This window comes from Oenanthe melanoleuca, chromosome 14, assembly GCF_029582105.1.
Source record: "Oenanthe melanoleuca isolate GR-GAL-2019-014 chromosome 14, OMel1.0, whole genome shotgun sequence".
Lineage (NCBI taxonomy): Eukaryota > Metazoa > Chordata > Aves > Passeriformes > Muscicapidae > Oenanthe > Oenanthe melanoleuca.
Window position 1 is genome coordinate 5,601,640 of NC_079348.1, and position 12,676 is coordinate 5,614,315.

The 12,676-nt window shown below is 45.3% G+C and overlaps 1 protein-coding gene across 3 annotated transcripts in view; it reads left to right on the top strand.

Annotated features, from left to right (window-relative positions):
• The window catches only part of SDK1 (sidekick cell adhesion molecule 1), a 385,780-nt gene that overhangs the window by 338,465 nt on the left and 34,639 nt on the right, over window positions 1-12,676 (top strand). For all 3 annotated transcript variants that reach the window (XM_056503413.1, XM_056503412.1, XM_056503414.1), the window contains one exon: window positions 1,733-1,834. In XM_056503413.1, coding sequence (XP_056359388.1) covers window positions 1,733-1,834 — 102 coding nt within the window. The remainder of the gene's footprint in view (window positions 1-1,732; window positions 1,835-12,676) is intronic.

Sequence of the window (12,676 nt, forward strand, 5' to 3'; positions counted from 1 at the left end):
CACTTGCTACATGTTTTGCAGTCCATCTGAGTTTAGCTGTATCACATCATTAGTCCTATGATTCAAGCATTGTGATGCTCGGGCATTCCACGGAGTACAAGGCCAATTTAGAAAGGGCCCAATGAATTTATGTGCATCTCCAGAGGTGTTTTCAATTGGAAATGAATAAAATAACATTCGACAGAGTTAAAAGGCAAGTTGCTTTGTGGTGATGATGGTTCACTAGATAGGTTTTGCCCAAGGCTTTTGAGTCACAGATTGTGATGGGCTAAAAAAAAGAAAAAAAGAAGCCTGATCCCCACTGAAAGTTGCATGCATGAACTCTTGTGTTCCATTTTCTTCCACATCCAGTTAACACTAAAATCTCCCTTGTGGCTTCTCATGGCAGAAAATAAAGTTTCCCTGTGCAAGTTGCCCAGTACCATACGTGTGTATATTACTATTGTTTGTTTATGAACTCAGCACTGTTATTTCTGACTTCCTCACTCCATCTTTTGCAGTCCATCCAAATCTAGTGATATCACATTAAAAAAATTGGGGATATATTAGATATAATTTACAGTATGCCCAAGACTGGGGAATGATGCTGAACTCGCAGTCGGATATTGGAGCACAACATTTATAAGCAGTTCTGTGACACTGAAATTAGACAAACTTGCCTAATTAGGCTTTTTGAACCTTACCAAACCAATGGCATACTGTCAGTCCCCAAGTTAAGGGGACTCTGATTCATACATAGCAGGAAAAATTATTGGCAAAAGGAGAAATTTGGACCTCTGGCCATGCGTGTCTTAATTCAATGCTCATTTAAATAGGGCAATTTATATTATTGATTGCTCTCTTACTCTAATTTCCCTGTTAAGTATTGTAGATGATAAATATATCTGTTGGGATTGATTCTTTCATCCTGAAAATTCAAAATCTGAAACTGCTCAGGCGCTGCCTCCCCTAATGACGTTGATGTGATTCCACTCCACCCTTGCTGCATCTGTTAATTACCCACAAACAATTGGGGCTTTTAGATTTTTTCACGCTTCTCTCACTCTCCTGCCTCATCTGTCAGAGAAGTTTCTCTGTGTCAGCAAAGAGATTTGTTGCCTGTTGGCCAAATGGAGTCCAACCTTCAAATTCTCCTTTCTCACTGTGGTTGATGGTCAGGCTGTGTTCACACTGGAGGAGGAGATCCTGTGGAGTGCCTGGCATGGGACTCCAGATCCCCCCTGCAGCTCTCCCTCTGCACCTGCTTCAGCTGTTCTAGAGCAGTGCAGCTTCCAAAATCCCCCCCAAAATGAGCATTCCAGGGGTTAGGCAAGGCTAGGCAGGCTCTTTCCTCCCAGTGCAGAAAAATGAGACTTTATGCTGACATTCAAAGCCAAATCCTGCCATTTTCTGTACTTAAGGATGACCTAGAGATGTTCCTCTAGTTAGTTATCCATAAGAAATGGGTGTATTCCAAGAGAAATCATTATTCCTCTTACTGGAGCAGCACTTTGAGGATGCACTGGAAAATCCTGCCATTATATCACAAATATCTTTCAAAATGATGCAAATACTGTCATGATATGTGAATTCAGAGAGGCTTGAAGTAGACGTTGCACTATTGGACTGTTCTATTTCCACATTTTCTGAGGGACAAGTCTGGAGATAAAGAGGTGTTGGAGTCTAAAAGATAGCTGTAATACAGTATAAATCAAAATATATAATATTAATATGTAATATTTTACTTTTTCAGAATTGAAGAAATACAAGAGATATGAAATACTGATGACAGCATATAATATCATTGGTGAGAGCCCTACCAGCACACCAGTGGAAGTGTTTGTGGGTGAAGCAGGTAGGTGAAGAGAAAATTAGTTGATTTCTTTCTCTTTTTTTAAGTACCTATATGTTGTAGTATTCTCCAGATAATGTTCAGTAATTGTCCAGGAAAGGGATTATTTCAGTCATTATTGCTGGCAATTTTTTGTTGCCAGCTCTCCTGGAATAGGCACTGGCAGTTTCTTGCCATTGGAAACCAGTTGGTCTGCAGGAAGGAGGGGAGAAAGGGCATTTTGAAAGAAAGAAGAGAAAATATTTTTGGAGTTGCAGGAGGATGACTGTTCATACCAAATTAGCTTGAGGGAAAAAAATCTGACTGAAGTTAAAGAAGTGAAAAGTGGAGCACAGGAAAGCCACAAGGGAAAAGAAACAAAACTACAAAACAAGGGGGACTTGGAAAGCTGGTTCTTTTATTTTATAACCCTCTGTGTAGAGACATTGCCTGGCCCCACACCTGGCTGTATTTTTATGCTCTTGAAGCCAGGAGATGGTGTCTGGTTTGATGCTGGTGTTGGGTGCTCCCAGGAAGGTGCCAAATTCTCACTGCATCCAGCCCTGCTCAATGGCACTGCTCAAGCCTTTGCTTACTCTGGATCTGCTGCCTGAGGTGTTTTTGATCCCTTTAAAATCCCCCCACAGGAAGGCTGGAGGTGGAAATGAGGACAGAAGAGTTGAGCAGTCCTTCTGTGGATGCCTTGAGACAGGGGTGGTTTGCCAGATAACCCCTGGCCAGCCTGTCCCCTCTGGAGCTCCAGCTGGGAAGGGCAGCACTGGAATAGCTGCTGACCTCCTGCAGTTTATGGTGGTCCCAGCTGGAGAGAGGCTGCCTGGAATCCTCCTTAGCTCTGCTCTCAGTTTCTGCAGCAGCAGCAGCAGCGTTTGAAGCTCAGAACAAGGGGAGGCAGCTCCACCCTCCTGCTGCTTGGCCCAGCAATGGGGCTGGTTGCTCTTTGTTCCTCTGTCTGGGGCTGTGGGATGCAGGAGATAGCAAAGCCAGCACCAGCTCATTTCATTATTACTCATTAAACATTCTATTGCTCAAAACTAAGCAAGCACATTTTTTAAGAACTCTATTGTGCATTTTTTTTTAACTCTGCTTAACCTTTTCATTTCAAATATGGTGCAACATTCACCATCTTTCTTTGAAAACATCATAAATTAATCAGAGCAGTGTCATCCTGGAGAGACAGCTGGCAATATTTACATTTTTTTCTAGTTTGCTGCTGCTCCAACTTACTTCTGCAACTGCAGCAAAGAAAGTCCCAGGTGGAGCCAACTGTATCTGGCTTCAAAATACATTTTTGTTTCAGAGCTCAGTATCTCCCTGCTGTAAATGGAGCCAGCACATGCAGTTATACACATGTACACAGCATGGGAAATCAGCTGGGGAAAACAAGGAAATGCTGTTATATTGTATTTTAATCCCACAGTCCAGATCTTCCTATCATAACTCAGGGAACAGGGCAATGGCAGGAGACAGACTGGAGAGGACACTGAGATAATTACAGGACCCCTGGCTCTCTGAAGGAAGGAATTCTGCTGGAATTAGATGAGCTTTAAGATCCCTTCCAGCTCAAGCCATTCCATGATTCTGTGATATCCAGGAGGCCTCCTTTCCCAGGCAGGACTGGTGTGCCTGAAGTTGTAGTTTGACTTGGCTGTTGTTTTGGAGTTCCTGGATTTACCTCTGGAAAGGAACCATCCAGGTTCACAAAGCAGAGATGATGAATGTAGGATCTTCCTGCCGATTTTCACTCTTGTTGTGTGAAGTTATTACACTTTGTTATATAACTGCCTCTTCCACCTCCAGAACTGGCTGTGATTTATACTGTGAGTAAAGTGATTGGAGATGGTATTGCAATTTAAGTTTTAAATTGATTTGTGACACCTTTGAGTTAAAGTGTGCTGTGGAAATACAAGGTTTTTGCTGTTATTGTTTGCTCAATGTTCTTACCCACGGTAAAGGCAGTTAAGCAGCAAGCTGGGAAAAAAATGGGTCTGCTCAGCTCCAGCAATGGGGCATCCAGGTTAAAAACAGAGAAAAGCTTCCCAATAAACAAGTGCTGACACAGGCCCAGCACTGGGCACAAAGTGAGTGAGGGTGGCCAGTCCCTGGGCTGGAGCTCTCCTGTAGCTCTTGTCTCAGTGCTGTTAAACGGGGCCTCGTTCTGCCCTAAGCATTGCAGTAATTCTGGGAGAGGGGAGAACATTCCTCTCTGGCTCATAAAAAGGGATATACAGCCTTTGTGCCTTTGGGGAAATGTGCTGGGCTGAGGCCAGCTCAGTCCAAATACCCATTTCTGTTGGGTGTTCACGTTGCTGATGGTTGTGCTGTTCAGCTTCTGCAGAGTGATGCAGAAGGAGGAGTGTTTGTGATTTCTTCCTTCCCTCTTATGCTCTCTCCTGTTAGATTTGAAAATTTTCCTATGATCATACCTGGATTTTTACAGTCAAACTTCCAGTAGGTAATGGAAGCTGAAAAGCTTGGGGGAAAAAAGCCACTAAAACCAACCTTCTTCAAGTTTTGCCAATTAAATGAGCAAAATAGACCCAAATGGGGAGTTTCTCTTCAGTCCTGGAGTGCTCTTGAGCTGTGCTCCAGCCAACTGCCCCCTTGGGCAGCCTGAGCAGGTCTTCTCTGCCTCTGACTGATGGCAGCTGGAAATTCTGGGAGAGAATGGGCCAGACATGAGTAACAAGCCTCTGTAGCCCAGCTTGCCTGGTGAACAGCAGAGCTGGATGCCACTGGTTTGGATCTCTTGAGGTTTTTTAGTGATGGGTTTTTAATTTTATTCTACAGGTGGAGGAAATGCTTTTCATTTTTCCAGTAGCTCATAAGATCAAAGGCTTCATTTTGAGCTGTGCCTGGATATTGGCAAAACTCACTGGTGTGGAGAGCAGTTCTTCCCCAAGATGGGAGAGTGGGCTGGGAGTCCTTGAGCTCAGCACAGCTGGGAAGGATGTGCTGCCTGCTCAGCCTGAGCAGAGCCCGTGTCCTTCCCCCACCTGCCTCCAGCATCTGCATCCCTCTCCTCCAAGGCCCAGAAGATCCTCTAATGCTGCCTTTCCAGAGCTGGCTGCAGCTCTGCCCTGCTCATTAGAGAGCCATGTGCATCTCCTGACAAATGACAGAAAAATTGAAAGCCACCACTTGCAGAAATTAGGAAGGGAGTCGCAGCCCCGCTGGCAAGCCCCCTTTTTGCCTTGTTAATTCATTTAACAGTTCAGCTGTCAGGGATGCTGCCTTTGATTGGGGAGGCAGTGAGTGTTCAGTGAGAGGCTGGGTACTGATATTCATCCCAGCCCGAAACACAGCTGCTACCAGAGGTGCTGTTCTGCTCCACTGAAATCAGGACTCTGTTAGAGCAGCCACTATATCACAAGCATTATTCTACCAGGTTGCTGTCACTACCTGATTGTGTGGGGGGCTCTGGAGTTCGGGAGACTCCACTACCTGCATTTTAATTAAACAGAAATCACAGGTTTGGGCCAGACGTGCTTCACCTAATTTGGGAAGGTGAATAAAGTAAAATGTGGCAATACAAATCCTGTGCTAACGAGCCTGCAGCCTTCAGTGCTTCTCCTATATACTGCAAAGCTGTTTTGGATGAAAAGTAATGGAATTCATCATTTCTTCCAGCAGCTGTTGCTGGAGTAGAGTGAGTGTGTGCAGAGAGAAGTGGCAGAAGGGGTGAAGTGCTCCAAGAGACATCAGCCTTTAAACAGGTTGTAAATCCATTTGTGTGAAGAGGGGAGTGATGTGTGTCATTATAACTGATGGTGACACTGGTGACCTTCAGAATTCACAAGAACTGATGAGGCTGGGTTGTTGTTGTTGTTCCTTTTAATGATGATCTCTGAGAGCTGGTTCTGTAATGGGAAAGGCAAGGAGTAAAAAGCTGGGAGACAAATCCCTTTGTTTAGAAGTCCTCCACTGAAATGCCACTTTGGTTGTACCATCATCTTTCAGAGAATGTTACCTGGCCTTCTCATTTTCTTCCAAGTGGAATTGTAGCTTGGAAAATAACAGGAATGAGGCAGTGATGACTGCTTCTTACCTCTGTCTTCAAAAGCTGAATCCGCCTCTTAGTGCAAAGCTAGCAGACACCAAACCAAATTTCTTCCTGTTATGTGCAATTATTTTCATCTGCCCTCCTGCCTGCAGCTCCACAGGTTCTCCTGGACTTCACAAACTTTATTTTATTCACTGTAGCTGACATAGGGAGAGAAGATGTGCTCTGCCAGTAATGTCAGGGGAAACACTTGGAGTTGCCTGGCCATCTCCAGCATTCTGCAGCCAGTAACATAAACCACCTGGAAAGCTCCAAGACTAAAAATAGTGAAATAGGTTTAGGACAGAAAAGGCTACACTGAGAGAGTGAGCCATGATAAGGACAAAGAAGCCTTGTAAGGAAGCAAAGACTTGACTCCAAGTACTTGGCTCCCCTTTAGAATCTGCTTCCAGCACAGAGCTCTTGTCCTTTCTTACCTGGTTCTCTGTGCTGGGGCAACATCCCTTTGTGCTGAAGGCAGGGAAGGTTGGCAGGACAAGGCTCCTTTGCCCTTGGGTGCTTTAATCTCTTCCTTCAGGCCTCTCTCGTTTGTGTGCGCTCCAGATTCCCCCCGCGGCGTCACCTCTGGAGAAGGGGGACCCTCAGCACTGCCTGGGCCCCCCTTTCTCTAACAGCACAGCAGCTTTATCTCCTCCCCTGCCCCACAGAGCAGAGGAGATGCTGTGAGCAGTCCCCTGTGCCTCCTTGGTAGCAGCCTGTGAGAGGAATGACAACATTCCAGCGCATCCGAGCTGGCAGCGAGCATCCTGCATCCCCCTGGCTGTTCTCTCCTATCTGAGTGGGACACACGGGCTGCCTGTGCCTCTGCTGATAGAGCACATTGCTGCTGGCACAGCTGCAAGAGCTGGGTGGGCAGTGCCATCCCAGATGCCACTGGAGAAGGGAACAGAAGGATTATCATGGCCATTTCACATTGCAGTAGTCGAAAACCTGTCAGCCTGGGGGACAGTATCTTCCCTCGATAAACAAAAGGGGATGGAGGGAAGCTGTTGGGAAATAGGATGGTAAATGAATGATTGGTTTCACCTGCTCAAACTTTAAACAAAGGGCAACTTTGGCACTTGAAAAGCACCGAGCCTTTGAAATCATAGGGTATTTGCCTTTTAATTGCTGACACCTCTGGACATCAGCAAAAGGCTACTTTGGGGGGATGGCAGGATGTTTGAAACTGCTTCCCTCCCCTTTAAAGAACCTGCAGAACTCTTCCAATGTGATGCTCTGCTGTGGATGAGCTTTACCCTGTCATTCTGGGAATGCCTTGCTCCAGGAATGACACTGGGTTGCTATCCTGTCCCAGTGTCTTTCTCTCCAAGGAAGGAGAAGGTCTCCTCTCAGCTTAGAGATAAAGATGCAAGGCATGTTCTCCAGAAGTGTGCTAAAAGACAGAGTAAAGTCAGAGCAGAGCAAGAAAGGCAAACTGTAGGAAGATGGAAGGAAAAAAAGAAGTGGTGATACATTTCCTGTCTGGATTGGGAAAGTAACCTCTTTCCAGTTTTTCTTGGAAACCAATTCCCCTGTATCCCAAGAGCATCCCATTTCAGAGAGCAGGACTGGCCACTGGGCACATCCCATCAGTGTTTCTTGGTGGATTTTAAACTTCTCCAGGTTCACTCTGTATGGGGGCTCCACTAAGGGCTTGTCTGCAGCAAGTCCAATTTGGATTTGTTGTTCCCCTCAATGCAGCTCCACAGGAGGTAACAGGAGTGTTGATAGCACTTGGCTGTGGGATCTAATCCTGCAGGGCTATGTCAGGACAGTAAAAAATAACAAACTAAAGTGTGCCCACATTAGAGCATTAGTCACTGCTTGTATGCTGCTGGTATTGCTACAATGCTGGGGAGTTATGGAAATGAATTTTCTCTGTCAGCCTTGGCTCCCTTTCCTACTCAAACTGGCTATTTTTTAAGGGTAATTTTATATTCTTAATCTGTTTACAGATGATGTGAAGGTTTACTAATTAGACTTCCAGATTTGGTACCTCAGCTCAGTAGCTGCTCTTACAATGGCAAGACAGAAAGCAACCGTGCCAGTGTGAGTCTGTGGAAGAAGTGTCCTTAATGTCAACATGTCAAAAAGACATCCCTGCAGCTCTCTGGAGACTGAAATCTAATGTCAAGGCAGAAGGAAGCAAAGTCTGGGAGTCGTAGTGCTGTCAAAGCAAGTTACTCTCCCATATAGGAGAAGGAATTTTAAGCGAATGCACTGGAAAGCAATGTCCAGATTGAGACATAGATTTGATGGGCTTATTTGACATCTTTAATTCTCCATTGACAGTACAGAAGCTCCCTAAAATGATTTGCAATGTTTTCGTGCTGCAAGTAAAAGCCGAACGCGCGCCTCATTAACAGCTCATTAAGTTGTTAATATTGGTCATCAGCAGCCTTTGGTACAGCACAATGCTTTATGCAGTGCGGCAGCTCCTGCTTAGCTCGGCTCTAATTGCCCCTTTTTATCACGTCTCAATGTAGGAAAGATGCTTCTGTCCTAGCAGAAATATCCGCGGGTTTTGGTGCTCCTCGGGCTGGTCCCTGGCTGGGATCTGCAGGCAGCGTTTTGCTCTGATGATGAACTCACAACCCCAACCATCGGATGCTGATCTTTTGGTACCCGAGACGGGCAGGCTCCCGTGCCCAAATTCATCACGAGGGCTGGTGGCTCTGTGCTGCACTTGGTGGGAGGGGAAGGACAAACGAGCTGCTGTGCTGCAGAGTTCCATGGGCTGTGAAGAGAGCAGGGACATTCCTGCACAGAGCAGAGGGCGGAGGGAGAAACCTGATCGTGTATGCAAAGCTTTACTGAACTAACAGCACAGCTACTCCATTAAAAGCAGAGGAATTAACCTTCCTTTCAAAAAACATGAGCAATCAGTAGTAAAGTCAAATGAACCAGAAACTGCCCTGGTAAAGAGGTGGGGAAGCCCCTGGCTGATAACTCTTATTCCAGCAGACACAGGCTGCAGTTGGAGTGCTTTTGACTAAACGCTTATATTTGCAGCCAAATTCCTATTTCGCCTAATTGTGCAGTCCTGCTCTGCTTGTTTGCAGTCATCCTGGGATATGTGAGCAAAATTTCTGCTGTAAGTATTTTCATATGGGTCTCAACTCCTGTGGCTTTGCCTCCTCTGTACAGCTTTGCTGTGAAGCCAGCTGTGGAGAAACACAGTTGGTTTTCTTCTCTGAACATCTGTTTGCTGTATCCATAGTCAATCACAGAACTGGAGGCTTTTCAGGTTGCCTGTTGTAGACTGAAAACAACAAAAAAAAAAGTTACCATTTTTGCTGTAGAAAGTATGAATTAGCAATAGTCTAAAATATCTTGGCCACAGCAGTCCAGGCACTGAGACAGTGTGGGAGTGTAAAACCACAGTGATCTTCTCAGGGATGAAAAATAAAGAAAGAAAGAGAAAACTCATTGAGAGTCAAGAAAATTTAAATTTAATCTCTCTCTCCCCAGGAGCACAAGAACACAGTCTTCTGTGGGCTCCCTGGGGTTCCCTGACCATTGCAATCTGTAAATCCTAAATTAATCCCTCGTGGGGGTCAGCTACCCAAACTGGCATTAAAGCCACAGTGAAAGGTTATTCCGGGGGCAGATCTCACCTGTGCCCTTTGACTTTTTTCTGATATAGCTTTTGACATTTGGTAGATGGCAAACCCAGGGGAGATTATTTGATACGCTCTCTTGGCTGCAGTGAAGCAGAAGGATTAGAATTTAGTAGGTGCTGGCATTGTTGTTAGTGGATGTGAAGTGGGTGCTTTTGTCAGCTGTCATGAACTTGTGATATTATGATATTCAAATGTGGCATTAACAAATTATAATAAGTGGAACATGACTATAAATAGAGGAGGAGGAAATTTGGGTTCTGGAAGGTGCGGGGAAATAATGTGAAATCAGTAATTTTGCCTCTCTGATGGGTAGAATTGTAAGAGAGTGGAGGGCAATGCTTTCCCATCCTGTACTGCTCCCAGTGCACACAAGAGAGGACCAGACACACAGCAGCTCCTCACCAGCCCTTGCACAACCTTCAGCACCTCCTGAAGGGGGTGAATCCTGCACTCATCAGAGCTGGCACTGCTCTCCTTACACAGCTGATCTGCTCTTCAATGGAGAAAACCCCAGTGTGCATGGATGTAAGGGAGAGGGGCTGCAGGAGCTATCCCTGATTTGCACTGCTGTAAGAAAAAGGGGGTTTTAGCTTGCAGGTTCCTGCCTGTGGTTGTTTGTGCACACCTAGTGCTGTCAGGCTCTTGCTGTTCCTGCTCATGGCCCATCTCTGCTGACTGATGGGCTGCCTGCCTGTGTGTGATCATATCCTTGTTGACATGAAAGAAATAGAGGGAAAAGCTCATTTTATTATTCTCCCCCTTCTTGTTTTAACCACCTGTATGCTCTTTCCAGAGGCAGTCTGACAGTTCTGTGAGGGCTTTGCTTTTGGGCTGGGCTCTCTCACTTCCTTGATGGATGATCTCAGCATGCAATGTGATAGCCTGTTCTAGAGTTATTTTTGCTAAGCAGAACTGTGGAATTCAGCAAAAGGAAAGTGTGTAGTTTTTGTTTGCAGGCTCTGTCACAGCACGGCTCCCTGAGGTTTGCCATGGTTGTAATCACCCAGATCATGTCTGCCCCATGAAATTACCAGATTGCACATGGCTCGCTCATTTGGGGAAGCCAAACTCCACTTTAAAAGATTAGGGATCACAGCAACAGTATTTTCACCACCACTGGAAGAGATAGTGAGGAACAGGATGAGAATGGCTCCTCAGTTCAAAAAGGGCACTAGTTGGTAAGCCTCTAGATCTGTATCCATGGAAAAGAGACTCCACTTCCAGTCCTTACTGCATTTCAGTTTTCAGGAATTCAGTTTGCAGGAATGTCATCTCCCTCTCTCCCTCCACCCCTCCTGTCTCTCTGCAGGTGCTGAAGGTACCTGTGCCAACATTGGGAAGCTTCCCAGAGCTAAGCATAGAAGCTGGGGATGTTACATTTGGGGATCATTTGCAGCTGCTTTAATTTATGTTTCTTTATGACTTTAATACCCTTAAAAATTGATGTGGCAAAACACAGCTACTCTACTAAATGTGGTATACAGAAGGAGCCAAGTATTTGTCTACCCAGACAAGATGGCACAGAGTAAAACAACTGCAGGTGTTCCAGACTCCCAAAGTCCTCATCCTGACAGCTGTTCTCTTTCTCCTCTTCACCCTTTCTTCTCCACCAAAATAGGTTTGTCTTCCTATTTTTCTTTCTATTCTACATCTTTCTATTTTTGCATTTTTGATCTGTCTTTATCAGTGGTCTTGACGGGTGAGAGGGATGTTTTTCAAGTTCTTGTGTTCATTTCCACTGGTACATGAGGAGATGTTTCAATTTCTTTTACACTGATCTATGCAACCGTGTAAATCAACACATAGATCAACATCTCTTGGAAAGGGGTATTTCCAAGTCAAACCTGGCTTTTACAGCTATTTTAGCCTCCTCCCCCATCCAGCTGAACATCTCAATGATGGGGAGGCCAGATTGCTCCTTTGCTGAGACTCATTTCATTTCTCAGGGTGTCACAAACTTGACAAAGTCAGGGTGTCACAAGCCTGGCAGGGCAACGTTGGTGCCAAATTGCTGGGTAAGAGGGCAGGAGCACTCAGGCCCAATGTAGCAAATGGAGTGTGTTGGAGGGGTTAAGACCCACATCCCTGGAATGTGGCTCTGCCTCTCTTAGTGCCTCTGAAACACATCTGAGTAACCACAGAAAGCACAGCCCTGCGAAAAAGCACCGACTTCCATCGATGAAGCCCAGTCTAAAACAGCCAGAAATTAGTGAGAAGTGTGTTTTACATTCTAAATATAGCTTGTGCTGCTCTGTCAGTGGAAAGCAGCTTTGCAGTTGCTGGTTTTGAAGCACAGTTGACTAATTGTTATTGAGCTAATCAGCATCACTCACTCAGCATTCCTGATGGACCGAGGCTCTGCTGCGCGGGGCAGTCCGATCCTCCCACTGCTCTTTCCCAGACTCTCTAAGAAAATGGCCAATAAACACTGAACATTCTTCTCTCATGCCACTTTTCCTCCATGCAAGGAGTGACTGCAGACATCTGCAGATCCACCTTTTTGTCATTCCTGGGAGGTACCATCCTCACGTTTCTTCTCTAAGCCTGTACTGCAGGAAGACCCCTTGTGTTGCACTTTGCCTGTTCTGCAGATCAGTCTCACTGCTTTATCTGGTGACCTTCTGTTTGTTGTGTTGTGTTTGGCTTTAGAATCCACTAAACTATTGCTTATCTACACTGTGACTTGAAGGCTGCAGCTGAAGGAGAAGCAATCTCCATGTCACTGCAGGGATATAACTTCAATACAGCAAGGATGGTTTAGATTAGGCAACAAAAAGAATAATACAGGAGTTATTTTGTGAGTTATTGGTATATTATAGATATCCCAATTTTGGGGTTTTTTTGTATTATTTTTATTTTTAAAGTATGGGTATTACACAAACTCCTATTTTAAGAGTTGTTAAAGTAGAGAGGTGCTGACAGAACTTGTGTGGGAATGACAGCGCAATCTGGAAAGAAGTCAGTGATTGAGATGACATGAACATCTGACCAGTAAGCTGATCCCAGTGTGACCCAGGAGGATGATATCTGAGTCCTCTCCAAACCCTTTCAGCCCTATTTTCCATGACTGTGTGTGCCAGGAATCAGAGAGAGAGACTCTGGTGTGCAAGGTTTCACCATCAGCACATGCTGAACTGAATATTGCTGTGCCTTCTCCCTTGCTGTTAATCTCTAGGTAGG